Source organism: Pagrus pagrus (assembly GCF_965226575.1).
Source record: "Pagrus pagrus genome assembly, chromosome: 23".
Lineage (NCBI taxonomy): Eukaryota > Metazoa > Chordata > Actinopteri > Spariformes > Sparidae > Pagrus > Pagrus pagrus.
Window position 1 is genome coordinate 9,940,756 of NC_140205.1, and position 23,093 is coordinate 9,963,848.

The window sequence follows — 23,093 nt, forward strand, 5'->3', positions numbered from 1 at the left end:
CTTCTTCTCTTCTATACTAGTCTTGATGAAAAGACAAATTTCCTGCTTTAACTGCCCTGTCAGATTTATAAGAGAAGTAGTTTTCCTTTTCAAGCCACGATGTATGCCGAGGAGTACCTTTTGCTCCATTCACTAAGGGGAAATTCACAATTCCTCTCCTCCCTTGGGTCAAAAAATGTCCTGTTTCTATCCTCCATCTCTCCATCCCTTCTGTGTTCCGAACAATGATAAATGGCCACTCTCTTCTGTTTGATAAACAGCTGTGTTTTCAGAAGGGTAGGTGGGGGTGGCTTCACAAGTCTCTCTTAATGGCATTTTTTCTATGTTAATCCATCAAATATTTCCAAAACTCAGGCATCGTTTCAGCAAAGTGTATATATTGATAGTCGGTACAATTTTCTTTAAAGTTAGAGGAACAATTGAGTTTTGGGCGTGATGTTTATAAGTCTTGCTCAGCAACTCTGGAAGCAAGGCAGTCTGGAGAACATTACAAAAAGCAACTACAACATTTTAGTTAGGTTTTTTTTTTCCAGACATTATTAAACTGTGCTGACAGTGAGCTTCAGAGTTTTCCTTCTAACACCAAACTTTTGCTTTGTTCCCCTCTCTCCAAATGTCTTTGCAGGAGTGTGCAGGGGAACCTCTCTTCTCCCTCTTCTGTGCCATCAAGCAGCAGATGGAGAAAGGCCCCATTGACTCCATCACAGGAGAGGCACGCTACTCGCTCAGCGAGGACAAGCTCATCAGACAACAGATTGACTACAAGACGCTGGTAAGGGGTTCACCTGCCCCGGGCTCCAAGGGCAAAGAGGGGACACTTAATATGCTTTCAGGGATAAGAGGAGAGAAAAGGGGTGGTTATGGGTTGTTGGTCATGAGATGAGTAACGGGACATAAAGTTGTCGTTGTCACGCTTGACATGAAGGGGGCACAGGAGTGGCGACCTCACTTCCTGTCGAGACCGGCGCTGTCAGGGAAAGAGCGGTGCTTCGGGGTGAGGAGGAAGGAAATAGATTATGCATGTGTATGCTGAAGCTCTCTCCGTCTGGAACCGTTTGTATATTCCCCAAGTCTGTCGGTTGTCGTCCTCTCTCCACTGTGACATGTTTTTTCAGGCAGGGTAACTCAGACACTGTTTAGTCCGTCCTTCTTTTTTTCTTGTGTCACACCTCTTTATTTCTGGGAGTGCAGATTTTCATATGACCGGAAAAAACGTTCAGGAAATAAGCCGTCAATTGGGCTTTTACAACAGAATCACCAATATTCTGCTTAACACCCAGTTTTGCACACTTAAAGGTGCACATTCTGAAAGAGATGCTTGAATTCTAGGTTTACTGTAGACGTACACATTGGGGATGCTACATACATAGAAGATAACAAATTTACCCTATCAATTATAATGTGAGAGGAGGTCAGTGATGTGTGTTTGCATTAATCTTGTAAATCGGGTATTTCCATCCAACACCTCAAGGCAGCACTGAAAGAACTGATGAATATCCTAATAATATTGTAATTAGCTGGTTTACTGCTCATCAATTCAGGTAGCACATTGCTGTCTCTCTTCAAGCTCCGAGGAAAGAGCACTTTCCCTGGTGAACGATAATTTTTTTTCTGCTCCGACCCTTTGGCGGGCACAAAATTATTGCAGTTCCATTGAGTACCAATCCACAGTGCAATCAACATTATTAACATAAAACACACAAACCGCTTCTCTGCCAAGATTAATCATGCATTAGATATTTCCCAAAGTATCCACTGCGCTAAATCAAATAGGGAAGGTGTTTGTATCTTTCCAGGTTTACTGCCGCATTTGCAAATTTTACAAGAAAATGTATCTATAGATACCTAGAAAATGTTACCCCCATGTAAAACATAATGAATGCTATCCTCCTCCCCTCACAGTGGCAGTCTTGTGTGTATTTGTGCTCCAGGTGGTGAACTGCATCCATCCAGAGAATGAGAAGAGCCCAGAGATCCAGGTGAAGGTGCTGAACTGTGATACCATCAGCCAGGTGAAGGAGAAGATCCTGGACGCCATCTACAAGAACGTCCCACACTCCCACCGCCTAAAAGCCTCCGACATGGACCTGGGTACAAATCTTTGTCTTTTCATAGATAAATGATGTGAAAAAAGCCGGCAAACAGCTTAAGTAATTGTACATTTCCCACACATCCCTGTAGATACCTTGTATCTTGTCAAAACATTTCTATCCGTCCGTGTTTCCCATCCATGTGCCTGGAGAAAAGAAGGCTGAACTCAGACACCCATTGATTTTTACAAAAGGCTTCCCCACCCTTCCCAGCCCCTCTTAAAAAGTACAAGTCTTCTTAGATATAAAGAAGAAGCTTTCTTTTCAACCTCAGGAGACTTGACTTCCTGGCTCTCTCAGTCAGATGTCTGAGATCGGTCGCTCCCCTCCCCAAACTTCCCATCGATCGACTCTCTTGTTGACTAGTGTCTGAGTCACATGATTGATCAGCTAATCAATCGAGACACTCAGTGATCTCTTTCCTACAAAATCATTTTTGTGGTGTTGTTCTTTTTTTCTTCCTTTCCCTCTTCTTTCTGTTTTTTCTTGGGTATCTCACTTGTATCTAATTTATTTGCAAATTACTTTAAGGGCCCTCTGAAAGATGAAGGTGTAATGAAATACTTCTCCGCAAGATATCTAGTGATCAGGGTTAGGTACTCCTTGTGTGGCCCTTGTACAAGGCATGTACACAGACATGCATGCTTGTGAGCATAACAATATTATCCTTGAGTGTTTGTCTGCCGATACCTACAGGCTGTCTCTGCACCATGCGCCGTGCTTTTTATGGTTTAATATTGCCAGATGGATTTTCTAAGCCCCCGTTGTGTGTTCGTAATAGCATATTTATAACCAACCCCAGATCTCGGTCGGGCTGAGTGCATACCGTCGGGAATCTGCCTGTGTGATAGCTAAGTGAAGAGATTGGTTTAGCCTTTTGACGACATTCCTGGATAAAATTGTTTGATGGCCCCCATTGGGCAAGATGTGTTGTTCTATTATTGTTTTATTACGAAAGGGAATTGGAGATTGTGAGAGTCGACTTGCCACTCGTTCTGTATGTCTGAGTGTGAGAGAAAAAATGAGTAAATGCAAGCTCACAAGAGAACAGAATTTAATATTATTTTCAGTGCTATGTTTACAGTATGTAGCTGCATGTTGCATGGATACGAAGAAAACACAAGGGTATTGCTTTGCGTTGAAAAGTCGTGGGGACATAAGTGCATATAATGCAAATTATGAGATTTTAATGTAATGGAGAGATCGTATGAGATGAGATTAGTTATTTATGGAGGGAAAATAATAAATAATGAGACATAAAAGGGCCCAGCCTAGAATACTCGGCATAAAACGCACAAACTTTGACGGCACAAGTTACAGTAAGCAACAGTGTCCAAGAGGAACAATGGATCTGGAAGATCTTCAAGCTGCCGCTGCAGTTAGCAGTCAAATGAACATGCAGCGGTAATCACCAGACATAGCAGCAAACAGGAGGATCCTGCTCTATGCGCATTCACAAGCAGACAGAACCGCCTCTTTATTGAGTTCTCTATCCTGATTGGTTATATTGGGCAGGGATACCAGAAAATGTATTTTCTCTTTTACTGCATGGGCAGGGCGAGGAGATACATGGGTTACTGACCAAACACTCTATAACAGTGATTACTGTTGGAATACTGAGCTATTTAACACTCATTTTAATACAAATATATTACAGCAGCTATAAAATGTCTGCAAACCTTATTTGAGGCTATTCTCGCTAACTAGCTTATCCATCTAATATATTCCATTCTGATTTTCCACTATGAGTGTCTCAGGTTAAAATGTTTTCATAATTTCACACCAGAATCAGCAGCAGCCAGGTTTAATTGCAGGTGATGATGGAGAGCGATCTCAAATGTTAACACTTCTTGGTGCATTAAGCTATTTGAAAATTATGCTTTTAAAAAATGATGAGGACAAAATAGGCAATTAAAAAAAAATCACCAGTGAGAAAATGACACATGAGAACATGTTTGACTAAATCTTTTGCAAACTTCTGAAGTTAGCATATTTATGTTGTTGATAGTGGTGGAATGGAAACAGGTCTTCCCTTTATTTACTAATTTTGCTATTTTGGCACACTTTTAAGCTTGCTCTATGTACACAGGTAATATCAGTGGTTCTCTGACACTCACACACACATATACACAAACTGATTGCAATGGCAGATAAGGATAATGGCATTGTTGCAGGCCTGTCCTGAGACAGATTGGCCAGGAGTGTTGTTATCCCAGATATTGTTTTTAATTCCCATCTGCTGCAATCCACAGTCCCCCTGCAGGGTTTCAGAGAAGATAGGGCCTGTGAACAAAGAAGCTCGGCCCTGTGTGTGCATGTGTGCGTGTGTGTGTGTGTCTTTGTGTCCCGTGTTGCCACTAGCAAATGTGTGTCATGCATCTCAGTGGAGAACAACAGTCACCTTCAGCCCTTTCTCTTCACCATCAGCTTCCGAACACTCCCTAAAGCCCTTATCTCTTTGGCTGTATGCGAGTCTAATATGCGAGTCTCTACACACACTCACATACTGTTCTCTTCCTGCTGAGTAGCGACCACTGGATTTGGGAATCAGAGTAATCTCAGTTTGCTCTGGTTTCACATAAAGTTCATTCTTTTTAGTAATTCCTTTCTGACTTTTTTCTCATTCCTTCGTTTGTTTACTGAGCCTCGACTGGAGACGGGCGCTCATTTGCATCTTTATGGGAGGATGTACTGTATAGACAAAAACAACAGGAGAATCTTTATTTCCTGCAGTTTTTTCAGATGCTAACACAATTCTGGTCGATCCTCCAAAGACAGGCCTCATCATGCAGCACAGTGATTGCCGCTTTGTTTCCCCGTTTGTGATCAGAATAAGAGATGACAGTGGCCGATGCAAGAGGGAAGCACAGCGAGGAGGCCCAGACACAATAACGTATTCATAAAGCCCATGATGTCTGCAAAAAGAACAGAGGAATCATCAGCTTGTTTGTTTTCGAGATGGCTTTCCTCTTTCACTTATGATAATGTTGCTGGGGCATTGTGAGATGTTTCTATCAAAGCTTTTGTTTTGTGCTGAGGTTGCACAGATGTGGAAAGCCTAGTGTGTATGTAGTGTAAATGAAATTTGGTTGTAAGGTCATGTAAATGCTTCTGTATTGTTTAAATGAAAGACACTGTCATGTGCACTGGAAGTTACTTGTTGAAAAGTATGGAAATTAGGTGTTTTACAGTCTTTAAAACTTTATCTTCAGTTATTATTTTTTGCACATCCCGTTAGCGAGGAAATAACTCTGGTCTACTTCTACAAAACTCCCAGCAATAAGAGCAGCTAGGCAAGGGGCTTAGAGCAGTGGATTGTGGTTTCACAAGAAGACAGCAGGGACCACTAGCACCTTCAGAGAGCAAAGCATAAGGGCAGAAGCCCTGGGCATGCAGCTATAATCACACCCTTCGATATCACCAGCAAAATAAAGGGAAAAACGTAATTCTAAAAAAGAGTAGAGTGGGTGATTAATTCTACTCGGCTCTTGTTACTGTCTCTCACACGTGTCATTTCTCTTTTGGTTCTGCTCCTACTCTTAAAATTTTGTGTTTTTCCTCCTCTTTTTGATCCTCTTCAGACTTTTCATGACAGTGTGACATGATTGTTCTGGAGAAAGCAAAGAAAAGCTTCAGCAGATGAAGACGTAGATAGCGACCATCTATCAGAACTTTTCAGCCTGTTGCACAACATCATTTCTTTTAGAATTGCACTAAAACATAATGATTGTCACAACAAACATACCTTAACTGTTATCTGTCTTGTTAAAAAAAAACAACAACAAAAAACTGCTTGTACCAGCAGGCCGGCATCATTGTAATATTTTGAGATATCTTGACAGATGTGCAGAAAAAAGGGGCAAAAACAGAACCTCCTTAGCAGAGAAAAGTATGAATAAAAAGTAAATATTGTCAAATGAGTAGCGCTGTGTGAATATGATTGGTAATATTCTCATATTTTTGTTGTGTTTTGTTTTTCCCTGTGCGATTGCAGAATGGCGTCAGGGTCGAGGACAGCGCATGATCCTGCAAGATGAGGACGTCACCACTAAGATCGAAGGTGACTGGAAGAGACTGAACATGCTGGCCCATTATCAGGTACGACTACAACAGCTGCAACGTGAATTAAACTGATAACATTGCATAAAATCAATCCAAACACGGACTTAATTTAAAGTATGTTTCCTTGTTTTTTTCGCAACTTACTTTAGTAAAATGTATAATAGGTTGATTACATCTTTTATTCGAAGACATTCACATCGTCTTTTTTCTAAGAAAGCTACGAATGTTTTCATCCTATTTCCAAAGTCATGGTACACAAACACAATGCTGAAGCTCATCTTTGATCCATTAAGAACTTCTTTACTACCAATCATGACTCTGTCTACAGTTGCAATCTCTGAAGGCCTCTCAGCTCCCCTCAAGCTTTTCTGCTTAGGCTGTGCGACCTGATGATCTTCACTCAGCTCCAAAACTATCTAATGGACAATTCAGTGAAAGACCTTTTACAGCCATTTAGTTAGTCCTCAGCTGACAGGGACTCACGCCACGAACACAAATTATCTGTCAGGTAAAGGGGAAGTGGCCAACAACAGTGGCACTTGGAAATAATCTCTTACATGAGGAGCAGGCTCTAGATAGAATCTGATGTGCTGACCAAGTGTCATTTTCTTTCTGAAGTGGAGTATAAGCATAGATTTATGTACAGGATATAGGCACACAAGGTACTGAAACAAATGCATAGTTTATAGCACAAGGTAAGGTCTGATAAAACACATTTATTAACAAGCAGTAACATGAAGACATATGCCAAAATATAAAGGCATTTCATTCATTCACTCACAAACATAAACAGGCGTTTTGTGTCTCACAACTGGTGACCGTCCATCCAGCCGACCTGAATGAGACTGAGAAAAACAGGCCTGCTTTGTCAACATGCTGTGAATAATACAAGCGGCTAAGCAAGCAGCCACTGTCCCCTCCAAGTGCAGATTCCACGGTGCCTAAATTAAATGTCAGCGTCAGCAAGTGTCAACAGGCTCGCAGTACGAGGCGCTGGTGGAATGGATTAGGGAGCTGATTCAAATCGGAGATAAGATAATGAAGACAGAAGTTAATTCATTTTTTCAGGATGGGGAAGAAGGGCGCCTTATCCTTGACAAAAAGAAAACACTCCCATCCACTCAAAATTTGTCAGCAGGCTGAGCAAAGGGCAAGGAAGGGAAGAGACACGACAGACACACTCAGACTTCAGTCAAGGGCATCTGCCAATCCATACGGAGTATTTCTACTTTTATAACTTCGTTTCACTGAGATGTTGTGACTTGAGTTGAAAAAGGTCAAATGTATGAATCATTTTTTGTTTAAGATCTCATCGCTTTCGTAATCCAATCCAACTTCTGCTACTTTATAGCCGGCTACATTTTGGAGGCAAATATTGTACTTTTACTCTGCTACATTTATTTGAGAGTTACTAGTAACAATTTATTTTATTTTATTTGCAATTAGATAAACACTAATTCTAATAATCAGAAAAATGCTTGAATATTCAGATGCATAATATTATCCAAAATAGTACATTTAATATCAGATACTTAAAGACTTTTAATCAAGTACTTTTCATATGGGTTACTTTTGCCTATACCAAACTAATGACATCTTTACTTTTTCAAGTATGACTTTTGGGAACTTCTTACAACTCTGTGCTTTCCATTGAATGACATCAGCCCAGCGTGCTGCTAAATTTAGTCCTGGGATGTCCTCCAGACATGTTATCGAAACATTGTTTGTCTTATTAGAGGCTAATATGACCGACCAGACACGCTCAATAGAATCATGTGCTCTGTTTCATAAAACAAATCTGGTTTCATCTGCCACTAGTCAAACTTAGCCACTCAGCCCCCATTCAGTAACAGTGTGAGAGTTTGCATCACAAACTCAATGAAAGTTTGATTTCTTTTTCGGGAAAACATCACATCATTTTGGCATTTGAGCTATCAGATCTTCCTGTCCCCATAATGAGAGACATATCTCTCCTCCTCCTCCCTTTCAGGAAACTGTGCTCTGCTTTCTGCCTTTATCCTCTCCTGCAAATGTTATTTCCCCAAATGCCACTCCTCCTTTTCATTATGTTCCATTGTGCTTCGCTGATTTTATATCTATTCAACATGTAAGAGCAGTGATCAGGGAGCATGCTTAAGGGTGTTGGTGAGTTGGGGGGAGCTTGCCACAAAGGAATAACAAGATCTGCCCTGTGGGCCTCGTGCTTACAATAATATAAACGTATTATGCGTTAAGAGCAGATTGAGTGACTGGGTGAAATAATGATACAATCTTAATAAGACCCTGGCTCGCACACATACACACACATGCATATATGCACAAAAAGCCTCTGGTCCTTATTCCCTGTCCCATCCACCCACACTGTGATAGGGATCACTTCAATTAACCCCGCCTTACCCTGCGGCACGGCTCGCCAGATTATGCAGAATAGGGGTATGCTGCATGTGTGCGTGTGTGTGTGTGTGCGGTCGGGGCAGAGCACATCCCAGTTGTGTTAATTGAATCCTATTTGGCTGACTGTAAAAGGAGGAGCACGAGATTGACTCGTTCGTTCATTCACACACTTATTTACACATGGACAAACACAGGCACATATGCACACTGCTTTATTCTTAACACCTTCATACACACACTCCCAAATACAGACACACACACACTACCCGACCCTAGAGGAAAGGTTTTATTGAATAGAGACCGTGGGACGTCCCCTCTCACACAGGCCTGTACGATGCTCTGCTAAACTCTCCCTCCCCCCTGTCAGTCATCATATGTTTGTGTGGGCTGAGAAGAGCACATACGGGTAATAAGATATTCAGTTTATCCACATGAAACCAGAATAGATGGTGAGAAATATAGAAAATGACACCAACAAAATGATCTATTGGTTTTCAGATTGCTTGTGTTAGAAATTTGCACACATTAAAAAAAACTAAATCTGTACGAATGGCTTTTGTCTGCAACATCATTTGAATAAAACATGTGTGTCTGTTTTTCAGGTGCCTGATAATGCAGTAATGGCCTTGGTTCCCAAGCAAGTTACAGCCTACAACTCAGTAAACAACTCCACTGTGTCTCGAACTTCTGCAAGTAAATATGGTAAGCTGACATGTTTCTGTACATCTTTGAGTTTTAGTGACATCTGTGTCTCTTTCAGCCACTTTGCCACACGAGATCGGCTAGATTGACGTTTAAAAGTGATGACAGAGGGTTAGGAGCAACAAAAGATTATCATATTTAAATGCAGCGACAAAGCCTCTGTTATTTGATGTGAATGAGCCGCAAATGTATATTTTTGCTTGTATCACATGCATGAAGTGGGTAAAACAACTCCAAACTATACAATCAGTGTGGCTGATGAGGAACAGACGTTTTGCCTCTGGAAAGTTGATGTTGCACAGAGCCTTGACATCATATCCTGTGGACAATCTCAGTAAATTCAAGTAAAATATGAAGACTGCACTTATCCTGTATGAAGTCACCTCACTGCTAAATCACATGAGGTCCCCTTGTTTTATGAGTCCCGTACGAATACAGATTAATACTTTTATTATTTTATATTATATTATTATATTATGATCTCTGGTACTGAAGTTTTAAGTAAATTAAACGTTGTTTAAGTACAGGAAAATTGGATTTACCCCACCAATGGTGCGGCTTTAGTCATTCAAATACCAGGTCATGCAAGCCTGACCCAAAATGATTGTTTATAAGAAATAATAAATGTAGAAAAATCTTTTGAGTAATTATTTAAGTCAATCACATCACAGAAACATATAGAATATGTGTCTATAAAACACAAAGAGAAAGTAGAGGACAAAAAAATACCCATACAAAAACAAACTGATGCTTTCACATGAGATTGAATATCTGGTGATGAGCTTTCACAGGACCCTGCATGACAACACTGACAGACCTCGAAAGACAAGACACAATTTAGAGTAGCTAAAAGGATTTCTGAAACATAACAAGAGACCAAATGGACTTTTTCTTCTGTTGTTCTGGCCTCTCGAGACTCCAAAGTACAGCCATGTGCCAGTCTTTTTGTGTTTTTTTTTTCCCACCCGTCCGTCTGCTCCGCGTCTCCTTGAACCTGAGAAACCATCAAGTTAGTCGCTGATCAAAGGGCCGGCCTCACTGGCCGCAAACACTTCAGACACATCAAATGTGGTGCCACATTATTAGCATCCCCTCATCTCCATACGGACTCACCTCGCTTCTCCGCCACCAAATTAGACCAGATAGGACAAGGTGCAACGGAAAAGGAAGGGAGGGAGGAAGTTTGCCACGAATATCTACCTCCGCAATATTTTTAAGGGATTGACTTCAAACACAAGTGTGATCCACTTCACAACTGGTGTGGTACTTGAGAGTGACTTTGAACTCTTTCTGAGTACAATGGCCAAATAGTGGAGAGAGAGAGAGAGAGAGAGAGAGAAGACAGAATTTAATATGGATGCTGAAGACTGAAAGTGGAGCAAGACAGAAAGTTGTGGGGTAAAAAGTACAGATTAGGACGAAGACTGTGTAGCATCTTGAGTCAGACCACGAAAGGAGAAACCTTTGTGTCTTTGATGTAATGTTTCCATCAAAAACCACAAAGAGAAAAAAAACAGAAACACAGGGAAAATAACACCTCCATTGTGTGGATCAGAATAGAATCCAACCAGAAATCTCTCTCCTGTGTATCCCTGACTCTGCATCACTCTCAGCTTTCTAACTTCTTGAATAAATTAATGCACCAACAGCTCCCACACAATAGCACAATCAGTGTTGCACTTGTCCAGCATCAGTGAAAACACACAAGTCAAACCATACGCGTGGAGAACACTTGACACAGGTCTTATAACAACGCTGCAGTTAAATATTGCTCACTCGAGTATCCGATAGGAGAAACAAACCTTTTCAGTTGATCATACTGTAATTAAATTTGAGCAGTCCACACACACACACACACACACATACGTACATACAAAGACACACACATTCTCTGTATCTGATATCTCCAGCTGTCTCTTTTCCCCTGAACTCTCTCCTCCCGCTTTTCTCTCTGGACAGATTGATTTCTGTCACGCTGAAAAACACTCTTCTTTTTTTTCCCTTCACTCCTCTCTCTAAACCGCACCCACTGATCAATTTTTTTTCACACTGTGTAAACATTCATTGAGCCATGTGTTTGGAAATGTCATCGCCACTCCGGCCATTGGGTGGGCCATACATATTTCATCTCCTCTGACACCTGTTCGATTTTGTGTCAGCCGGCGATGCCGTGTCTTGTCCCCAGGAGAAGAAGGCATGAAAAATTAACCATGCACACTTTCTAAAAGTTTCATATCCAATCTCACAGACCTGAAAATTGGAAGGCACAAGCCAAAAAAACTGTATTCTGTAGCTGACATGGAGGTTATGGCTTTCTCCGCCTCTCTGGTGAAGCGACAGGCTTTTACTTGTAGGTTGTTTTTTAGTTTGTGCAGCTTTTTGTTAGCTTTCCTTTCTGATGTGTCTTGTTTATTCCCAAGAAAACCCAACAAATTCAGCTGTGAATCAGATAAATTCACATTATATATCATAGTTTCAAACTTGCAGAAGTTTAACTGATGCTAGAAGGTAACAAATGCTGACGTGGTTTTCTGACCTTTAAATTTACATCAGATATATCAGTACTACATGAACTAAAGCATGTTGTTTTTTTACAGAGAACATGATTAAGTACACTGGAAGCCCCGACAGCCTGCGTTCCCGTACTCCCATGATCACTCCTGACCTGGAGAGCGGGGTCAAGGTTTGGCACCTGGTGAAGAACCATGAGCACGGAGACCAGAAAGAGGGTGACCGCGGCAGCAAGATGGTCTCGGAGATCTACCTGACACGACTTCTGGCTACCAAGGTGAGCCACGCTTATACATTGCTACTGGGTCACACTATCTGGTGATTTATGTCCCATGCTAAATATACACTTCATTCGGATTTGTATCATTTTTCAGAGACATTTTACAGCAACTCTCAGTCTCCTCTGTTGCATTTTTAACGACTGCGTGTGGAAATGTTTCTTTTTCTTGAAGCAGTTCAGCAGGTGAAAGGCTAAAAGGCCACTCTAACCTTTACCCTATGTTACCATGACTCAGAAAACCCCTCGCTTATTTAAATATTCATGTTTACTTTGGATGAGTCATCTCAGCGGAAAAGATTATTCAAATGTATTCCTCTATCCCCTCAGGTGAAAAAGAGAAAATAGATATTTCTGTTTGTTTTCTCTTTTCATTGCGGTTGCGTTGACGCGGCGGCATATCAAAAAGGGTAAAGAAGAAAAGACCCATGGAGCTAGCGAAGGTGTTTCTGTAATGGAAAAAATGATCAGGCAAAAATAGAAATGGCTATAAAATGGGTCTCTTTGAATGTGCCTTGCGACAATGGCCTTCAGACATTAAAAAAAAAAAAAAACAGTTAATTTGGTTTGAAGGGAAATGTGACTTTGATCCAACAGCTGAATGCAAATTTCCAATCCACTCCGAAAGCACCACCTCCCTCTTGTCTTTTTTTTTAACAAGACATCCACTCTATCAGACGCAGACAAAGGCATCCAGGGAGGGTAAAAGAAAACGCTGCGATCTGAAAAATGTTCGGGCTGTAATTATTTGATGCAGGAACATTTAAGTTTGTTATTTTGATCCACTGCCTGTCTTTGTTTAGCAGTTCACAGAGAGAACATCGGCTCTCTCGGTATGTAATGTAAATACATGTTGACAGGAGTCTTTAAGGGAGTGCATCAAACAGTAAACATATACAGTAAACAGGGCATCAACAGAAGAAGCAGGAGAATAAAAAATCCTTAATGTCCAGACCACATCAATAATAATAATAATCATAAAACGTTAAAGGGGGGAAAATCACATATTTCAGTAATAGGATTTAGGCTTAACTTATGCATGACTCATGATGATTTAATGCAGGATGTATTATGCATTCCTATCGCTGACCATTAACAAATTATGCGGTTACTATTACTTTATGTGATTAGTTTACACTTAATAGTTCATCAGTTAAGGAATGTTCATTCACAGTTACTTCACACAATAATTGATATGCGACCGAATTAGCTGGATTCCATTTACATAAATTTATTTCAGACCCATGCATCTGCTCAGCCTCTCTGAGAGCAGAGCGGTGCCTTCCATTTGTATTGATCAAATCATCGGATACAAACATTCATATATTAAAACTGAATACATATATACAGTTACATAAATAAAGTTTTGTGCAACTGAAAGCTAACTTGATGCAAATTTAAGCAAGATGATTTTCACAGCCAGTCTGTTTACTTCAAGATACAAGTTTTCAACACAACAGTGGTGTTGACAATTTCTACATAATGTTGCTTTAATGTATGAAGTTAACTGTGAATTAACACTCCTTAACCAATGATCTATTAAAGGGTAAATCCACCATTTACACATTAAAGTGTGTTTGCAGGTCTTGGGGAATACTACTGCACATGTGAAAAAAAAAGTAAAAAGCCCTTTGTGGCTCCAGAGGAAGCTGCATGTCATCTGATAAATTGCCTCCAATGATGCCACTCAGTGGCTAAGTTGCATTGTGGGTAATGTAAGCACCAAGTTTTGAAAGGGAAAAATAATGCTTGGAATTACAAAGGTTATATCTCAATTTTCTGCTCTATCGATTTTTGATCATTTGGTCTTAAACTGTCCATAATGAGTCCAACAGTGTTGTAATAGTACAATGCAGACCAGTGGACTGCTATTCAACATCTGGCACCTACATTACCCACAATGCTACTTAGCCAACGTAACATCACTGGAGGTAACTTATCAGACTTCATGCAGCGTCCTCTAGAGCCACAAAAGGTTTCATACTTCTTTTTTCACATATGCAGTTGTACTCCCCAAGACCTGCAAACACATTTGTCATTTGTCAGTGATGAGCTATAGGAATTCATTATACATCCTGAATGAGTTAATGCATTAAATCATCATGATTCATACATTAGCTAAACGTGTAAAAAAAAAAAAAATAAAAAAAAACACAGTGTAGCCTGAACACAACTGGAGAAAGCAGATGCACAAGTGTCAGTTATGTAGCAATAGCTATAATGTTCACAACATTAGCAAGCGTTAGCCACCAAAAGCTACTGGTCATACTAGACAGAAGTAAGGTTGTACTGGAAAAGCTCCATTATGTAGGGCATTTTATTTCCTATGGTTACAATTTTGTATTTCCTCTTTACAAAGTTACACAGTCCACTCCTTTAGCAGACCACATTCAGATGCAAAATGTAGTGAAACACAGACATCACAGGCCAAACAGACAGACAACTGATCACTTCCCTCTGTTTATACTTGGAGAACTAATGACTGACCAGATGTGGGGCCAGATGAGCAAAATCAGGTGATCAATTAAAGCAGATAAGTGAGACAGTGACAACAGCAGGCCAAGAGAGGTGTGACTGTGAAACAGGACATGATGAGCCCCATATGAGACGAACTAATAAACAAACATACAGGGTTGCAGAGCAGGCGGCAGGAGGGGAGGAAGGAGCAGCCGTCACCATGACACCTACCATGTAGCCCTCCGCAGACCTACACACATGCGCACATGTCACCTCTCGGCCCCTGTGAGCTGCTCCATTTCCCTGCCATTATCCGATTCCAGAGAGCAGGAAGGTGGCTTCTGACTGCAGACAGCACATCATCTTTCCAGATGGATTGTTTTTCGTGAAATAACCAGTTTATCTTGGCCGGCCATCTCTCTTGGTGAGAAATGATTGGGCAGACAGGCAGTGTAATTGACTGCGTTTGGCTTTCACCTTGCCAATAAATACCTCTCCCTGGCAACGCCGCTGACGTCTCTCATATTAGCTCCATCAGTGTCACTCTGACGGAGTGTGGGTACGGGGCGTGTTCACGTGTGTGGAGAGCAGAGGGCCAACGGGGAAGGATTGCATTTTCTATGCTCGCACTCAAGAGTGTGTGTGTCCATCTCTTCTTCGTCTCCCTATTTCTGTTTCGGGCTCCATCCCGTGTACTGATTGTTTGCTTTTCTCAATGTGGAGGCAGACGCCATCAAAACATCCAGATGACACATTGTGTTTAGAGTGCAGTCTAATGACGGGGTAGAGAGTCGTGGGGGGGACATGTTGGCAGCCTCATCTCCACCAGGGAACAAGAGAACCCTGTTGATGATGACAGTGTTGATGCACATGCCCCCCTTGAGATAGAGGATGACGTAAAATGTCACAGCCTCGACACTTGTAGGCACACGCTTTGGTATCTGCACACACACATAAAACTGAAGGTATTCCCTTGCCAGCTAATGCAGACTGCCACTCGTACAGCACGTGGGCTTGATAAAGAAATATGAGATTCCATCTTCATAGAAAAACGATAAGCTGTCGGGAATGTGGGCCACATTAGAATTATAGCCGTGATTGTCGGACTAACAGGATTCTCTCCTCCCACTCTCTTCTACCTCTCTTGACTCTGAGATTCGGTCACCCGCTCCAACCCAAATTGGATTTTTATTTGCCAGTGCCTGTACACACCTCATCTGCCACACTCAATGGCCTCTTCTACTGATAGGAAACCTCTGTCGTTTCATTTCCATCCCTCGCTCTCGCCTTTTCCCGTGCATCCCATCAGCTCATTCTTTACAAGAGGATTAGATTCTCTCACTCTGTGTCTCCTCTCTCTTCTCCTCCTCCTCCTTAAAGTCGCCAACATTAAATCAAATTAGGGTCAATGGTGCAGTGTGGGAGCTAATCCGGCAGCACAAAGAGGCTTAGGAGATGCGCCTCCTGTTCCCAGATATTATTAAAAGTCAGCTGTGAAATAACAATTTCCCCCATCAAAGCAGCGAGCAGATTTAGGGGCCGGGTCTGTGAGATAGGAGTCAGACAAATAAACATCGGAGCTAGGGGACATGCACTGCACAAGTCATAAACTCACACAGGTAAAATATACACAAGTTTATGCCAATCTTTCAGTCCGACTGGTTCCGTGGGTTCCCATTTAATATAGATGCTGACTTAACATGCTGTTATTGTAGACTGGCAAAGTTCTGTATAGTTCTGTATGTTCTCATATTTCGTATTAGTCACTATTCTAGACTTTGGAATGAAAAGATACCTGGTTTAGGGCTCCTTGTAATCAGTTTTCCATCTCCCCTCTCCTTCATCTGTAGGGTACGTTACAGAAGTTTGTGGACGACCTGTTTGAGACCATCTTCAGCACGGCCCATCGAGGCAGTGCCCTGCCACTGGCCATCAAATACATGTTTGACTTCCTGGACGAGCAGGCCGACAAACACAACATCCACGACCCGCATGTCCGACACACATGGAAGAGCAACTGGTGAGTGGAGCAGTTTTAGCATTTGAATCTTCGTGCAAACACAGAAACAAAGCACACACACCAAGACGTACAGTACCAGGCTTTGGTCTTAAGGAACTGGTGAAGCAGTTACTTGGATCTTTGATGGACATGAAATTGATTTTATTATTTGTTCACCAGTGTGGTGCCTTTGGCTCCATTCATGGCCTTTTCTTTCTGCTGTTCTGCTGTTTAAGGCACTGCACACATAATCAGTATATTTTGGCACATTTCACATGGCATTGCCCTGGTATCACCCCGTGTCAGTGCCAAGCTTCACCACACGCCTCTTCCCTTCCTAATATCCATTAACCACAGGAGCGTGTAATCTTCATTAAAGCCAACCACAAGGGGCTAATCCAATTGGCTGCCAAGACTCACCATCTATTATCATGGATAACTGGGCCAAAAAACGCCTGTCACTGTGGAAATCTCCATAGTGACAAATGTACGCTCCCAGGTGGAGGAAGTGCACCTCTAAATTAATATCTACTGATTAATTTAGACCACACTGACCTCTGTGAGTCCACCTTAAGAGGTTGGTAGGGGTTAAATAACCAACAGTGCACCGGAACGCGGCAAGGAGAGAAATGAAAAGGTGAAGAAAGGGAAGTGAACTCAGTGGGAGTTAAACGCACACTAATATCTCATTAGCCTCCTGGCCTCTGCCAAGATCCCAGCATGCATCACTCAGCCCAAGGCCCGGGGGAACCATGGAGATGGGAGGACAAAATTGATGTGCATCAAGGGACAAATAGAGAGATGGAGGGAGGTACGCGAAAGGAGAAGCTAAAGAAGGGGGAGAAATATTATTTACTTTACGCTATGGTCCTAATTTTGGTCCTTTCCAGCGACTGCGTTATTGGGCCATTTGCAGCGTGTGTTAAGTGTTTTCTGAGAGCGCAACGGCTCGCTCTTACATTAGACTTTTAATGGAATGGGCTCTCACTAGAGGGCTGTGAATGAATAGCAATTTATCATAACACACCATCACAAAAAAGCCACTTAGATTGCACACAACAGTTTGTGCTGATGCCACCACAGATATCTTCTCAGTATGGGATGTGCATATGGCTGTGTGTCTTTTTTGCTTCTCGCCGTGTGTGCTTTACCCATAACCTTTAATCGTCTCAAAAGAGTGCAATCTTGGCTGCAACAAAAGCCTTCATTTTGTCTGATGGGAGAGAATAATAATGCCAGCGCCCCTCCCATGCTGGGCCCCCGTCCCATTAAACCTACCCATCGTCATCATACATGCCATTAACTCCAACCAGAGCCCCCACGCGCCACCGGCTACCCCCACCTCTCCTTTAGGGTTTCCCCGCCATCACTGCACATTCTTATGTTGATTATCCTTCAGCCTGTAGTGCTTCTTATATCATTATCATATCAAAAATTGTGTGTGGGCATGATTCTTGCTTGCCTTCAGAGCTGTATATTTCAGATTTCCATTGATTCCACACACTCTGACAGCTGACAGGAACCTAAAGATGGCATCCAGGATTTATTCTAGCCCAGGAAATTATGTGGCCCCTCAGTGATAGCCATCACTAAGTAAACTGTTATGAGTCCCAGAATTTCAATTGTGCAAGTTAAAATTGAGTAAAAATGTTAGCTGTATTTGGATTGTGTGACAGAGTTGTAATGTCTATCTGTATGCGTGTACAGTAAGCGTGTGCACGCATGAGTCTCTGGCTCCGAGAGCATCTCCAGATGGTATCTTTTGGATTAGCGGCAGTGTGTCAGCGTCTCCTCTCATCCTCACTCCTCTGTATTTGGTATGTGTCTATGTCTCCGTCTGCACCGTGTGTTTGTCATGACGGGATGCAACAGACAGAATTTTAATTACTGTGCAAAACTGGCACACACGTCCCTCCTTTCTGAATGCAGATAAGGGCCTATGTGCTGTCATGAGACAATCCCCAGCCCACTCAGATTGTAAATGGCATCACTAGGACTTTTAAGGTTAGGCTAATTATCTCATTATATCGTTATTAAGTCATGCAGTGTTATTCACACAAAGTTTTCAAATTGTTTTAAGCTCTTTTGTCCAGGCAAACAGTTTGTTCAGTAGTGGATTGCAACTTCCTAGTCACATGAAAGGTCATTCCTTTCTGCCTACCGAGGTCCAGTTGGAACAGCGCCCAGTCAGGTCACCTTTATAAAGCTGTTAATTCGAACCTTACGTCGCTGCATGAAAAAGGTCAAGCTTGGTCAGTTCCCTGTCTGTGCTGTAACGCCTCGAATGGGATGCCCTGGATCACAACATCTGTGACCCTTTTCATGCCAATGGCGAGCTACTTCATTAGGAATGGGACAACATCCCACAACTGGAGAGTCAGAGGCTTAAAGTGTCAATCAGTGCTGAAGGGCTGCAGGGAGACTTGCTGTTCCTTTTGTTGTCTTTATTTGCAGTATAGTGCCTGAGGAAATATTTAGAACTAGAAGATCTTACAGTAGTATGGAAGTTTAGTCAATACTGGTTGGTAATCTTGGTAAAATGATGACGATTAGGAGAGTTGATTTCATGACCAATGTCATCTGATTCAGTCAATAAAGCTGCATTTGCTTATATTATCAAATTCTTCCTATTAGAGTACCGGGTAAATATGCAGTTTTTTGGATTTTTTTCTATCTATAAGGCACTTGTAGTTCTAAATCGATGGAGAGAGCAATAGCCTTTTAATAAAAGGGCTTTTTCTGACTCCGCCAGAGTAATACCTCTAGGATCAGAGATGCCCTTGATCTTGGCAGCTGATATTTACCCTAATCCCTGACCAAAAGGACTGATCATGGCCATCATATTCCTTAAACTACTCAGCGTGAGTTAACTGCTGAAGAAATTCTGTGCTCAACACAATAGATAATATGTAGATGTTATTATGGAGAACATTTTGAATGCAGAGCCTCATCATTTTAGTGTCCACTGCTGATTGGAACAGCACATACCTCAAAGCTCAGGGCAGCTGGGGCAGATTGTCAACAATCAAGGGGGCACAGCAGTGGTGTTAATATCCCTCTGATCCCTGCACCTAATCCCACTAGATTCTTTGCTTAGATTAATTTTGAAAGTCATAATGCAGAGTTTTTTTCTTCCTCTGATTCCAAATCCTCTTTTGTTAGATTGTACATCTGAATGGCTTTGTGTGTGGTTGTGCAAGGATAAATGCTGAGAGGGATGGTAGGGGAGAACCGGTAGTATTTAAATGATTGCATTATATTTTTTTCCCCATCCTTTGATATTGTGCCACACAGAGAAACTCCTATGCAGGCTAAACTGCAGTGTCTTTCCTGTTTGATTTTTGCAACATCAGCTAAAAGCACATGGCCCAGAGAATAGTAAAGATACAGAGATCCAAGTAACACTCAGCTCTTTCTTAATACCACCTGAGCCCTTTCACTGCAACACACAGATAAAGCTGGCCCTATATCTATTCATTTTGGCAGAAACAAGCCCAGCAAATAAACAGACTTGTATATTTTTATTATTCTGGACAGGCACAAAATAGGACCCACTTGCACAAACAAGGCAATATGAACTGTGTCACTGTGCGGCCCCCAGCGAGGACCCCTGGACACTGCTGGAAAAAATGAGAGCCAGCCACCACCTGGTTTTAAAGATAAAGGCTTTATTGAATTGAGCACACACATCAAATAGAGCACATCGGCAACAGCAGGGCCTGTGTACTAGCTTTGCAAAGTGAATGAAGCCTCGTCCCCCTTCTGGCGCATAATATGCTCATGTCTATTGCCTGACTGGCTGTAGCAAATATAAAAATGGCATTTAGGGACTTAATCTGAGAGCAGTTCAACCGGACACAGTCTGTTGTTTTACTTTACACTCTGTTCCTCTGTTTGAGCAGTCTGTCACTGAGATGGTGCTGAACAATCAATGCAAAAGTAATTTGTAGAGCACAAGGCTTCACACAATGGAGTACATTAACATGCATAAAATGTTATAAGCAATTTTGTGTCATTAGCTCATTAGAGGTTTTGTTTACAGGTTGCAGTATAATTTCAGTTACTGCAAAACAAGTTAAAAGATCCACAACATTAGCATTTCTTATTGTAGGAATATAAGCTATTGAACATTAACATTTCAGGAAAACACATTTTAATGGAGATTGGCTGCAGCACACCAGCATGACATTAATTAACTGTAATGAAAAGGAAATGTTTTGAACTTCTATAATCTCAAACTACTTTGTTCTTCTTTCCACCTCCCTGCAGCCTACCTCTGCGTTTCTGGGTGAATGTGATCAAGAACCCCCAGTTTGTGTTTGACATACATAAGAGCAGCATCACAGATGCCTGTCTGTCTGTGGTGGCCCAGACCTTCATGGACTCCTGCTCCACCTCAGAACACCGCCTTGGGAAGGACTCACCCTCCAACAAGCTGCTTTATGCCAAGGACATTCCCAGCTACAAGAACTGGGTGGAGAGGTGAGCACATGTGTACACATCAAACAATGAATGGATGAAGGGAGGAAATGCGTGTGTGTGGGTTGGTGGGGTGGGCTCTTATGTGAGTGAAAACATCAGGAAAACTGCATTAACCATGTTTCATTCCAACACACACACAATGTGACTGTAGCACTGTGATCTATGGGCCATGAAACACAATCCAAATTACAACACGGTGGGAATGGATGGAGGCGCCCTGGGCTCGAGATCTACAGTGCAGAGGAGTCGGTGTGTTTGGAGGGTGCAGAAGTGTGTGTGAAAAAGAAAAAAGAGGGAGAGAGAGAAAGCATTTTTGAGAATAGCAGGCAGTAGAAGTCAGTAATTTGGTAAAATGAGAGTTTTATTAAATTTATTTGTCAGCAGGGAAGGCGAAGAAGTCCTGAATAAAAGATGGGGAAGTGTGAAGCGGTCAGAGTATTTATGTGCTGGCTGCTTCGTCACAAGGCAGGCCTCCGGACGAGAATATATGTGCACTGCTTGAATGGGTGAAACCAAATGAGGAGCTTCCGGCACAGGACCGTACTCATTCGTCCTGTGTGTGTCTGCAGTGTGAGGAAATTGGTCTGCTGATTCATACATGGATATGTTTGGATACTGTAAGCAGAAAAATGATCTGTGCTGACAGACGCTGATACTGCAGGCCGGCAGCACAGACAGAAATGTAGCCTTCATTTAGTTATTGTTGAAAGGTGACATATTATCACAATATTAAACTAGCACTTAGACACGCTTTATAATCAAAACAAGACAGGGGATCTCATTTTCAACAACACACACTCGGTTCACTCAAAGATTTGCATGTATACACTGTTTTTAAAGACCAAACATGCACGCTGGAAACTTTCAGGAAATGCTGTTTGTGTAAATAGCTGTAAATAGAAACACCCCACTGTCCTGTAGTGAATATAGATCCTGCCTGCGCTGCAAGTTTGGTGGAGCAGTACCATCATCAGTGAACACCCCACAGTAGAACTGTGTTATTCAGTTGGAAAAGCCTCAGTAATATAGTAATGACTGAGTTAGGGTGGATCTGGTGCCGCTCCACTCTGTTGTCCAACCGTGACAAAGTTAAGGGTCATGCCAGGGAGAGGATTTAAAGGGCAGAATGCAGCGGCTATGAAAGAAGACTGCAGAGGGAGAGGAGAGAAAGTGAACACTGCAGAGATGTCCTGCTTTTCTCTCTCCTTTAAGATACAGCTTAATTGTAAGGGTAGGACGTCCTTACCTGGTGAGCGAGCTAATGGAAGCTTGTGTCTCACAAAGGAAATCTCTGCTGCTTTTTCAAGAGACAGAACCCATGTAGACGGTGAGCTTTTACTATGCTGCAGTCAGTCTACATAAAAAGAAAAAACACTTCAAACGCTAATGAAACGAGTCAACAACTGGATAAGTGTGCATTTTCAGCAGTTTTAGTTATTTTTTTATATTTGCTGTTTGAGGCAGTGCAGCTGGGCAGAGCCATGATATCCCACAGAGCTTTTGACTTGCTACAGTATGTTGATGTTATTAATTTTGGGCCGTGAAGTGAAGCGGGTTAGTGAGATATTGACACTTGCCTTGAATTTGATGTGGGACTTGATGGTCTCCAGACAATGACAAATCCATCACAGCTGTCATAACACTATTCGTTTACATAATTGTTTGCATATGGATCGGTATATTTGGAAAGCTAACATTTATAGTGCTTTCATCTAAAGACAAAGATTTTCTACTGGCTGCTAGTATTCAAAGGATATTTAATATTTCACAGTAGCTTTGTGTAGTTGACAGTTAAAAATATTTGGATGCTGTGGCCAGAAAACTATCTTCACATTATTACTGCCTGAAAGCACATTTCACAGCTGCGCAATAATAGCAATTAATTAAGTTCAGACCTACAAAGTGTACTTGTACTGGATAAGCTGCGGATTTAGTTTTGTTTATAAAAACTTCCCCTAAAACAAGCACACCTGGTCTCTGCAGTAACAATCCCCTGCCAGGAGCTCCCCATAACTGCCCTCCAGCACTGAACAGGTGTTGATGTGTGCGTGACCTCTGAGCAAAGGCTATGAGCAACACCCACCTGCCTTTTCCTCTGCGCAGTTTACTCTGAAGACGT

General features: G+C 41.9%; 1 protein-coding gene across 2 annotated transcripts in view; it reads left to right on the forward strand.

The window, feature by feature from the left end:
• plxna4 (plexin A4) overlaps nt 1-23,093 on the forward strand; it is a 238,656-nt gene that overhangs the window by 210,149 nt on the left and 5,414 nt on the right. For both annotated transcript variants that reach the window (XM_084345362.1, XM_084345361.1), the window contains exons 24-30: nt 626-772; nt 1,932-2,091; nt 6,085-6,188; nt 9,149-9,248; nt 11,846-12,036; nt 16,344-16,513; nt 20,762-20,974. In XM_084345362.1, coding sequence (XP_084201488.1) covers nt 626-772; nt 1,932-2,091; nt 6,085-6,188; nt 9,149-9,248; nt 11,846-12,036; nt 16,344-16,513; nt 20,762-20,974 — 1,085 coding nt within the window. The remainder of the gene's footprint in view (nt 1-625; nt 773-1,931; nt 2,092-6,084; nt 6,189-9,148; nt 9,249-11,845; nt 12,037-16,343; nt 16,514-20,761; nt 20,975-23,093) is intronic.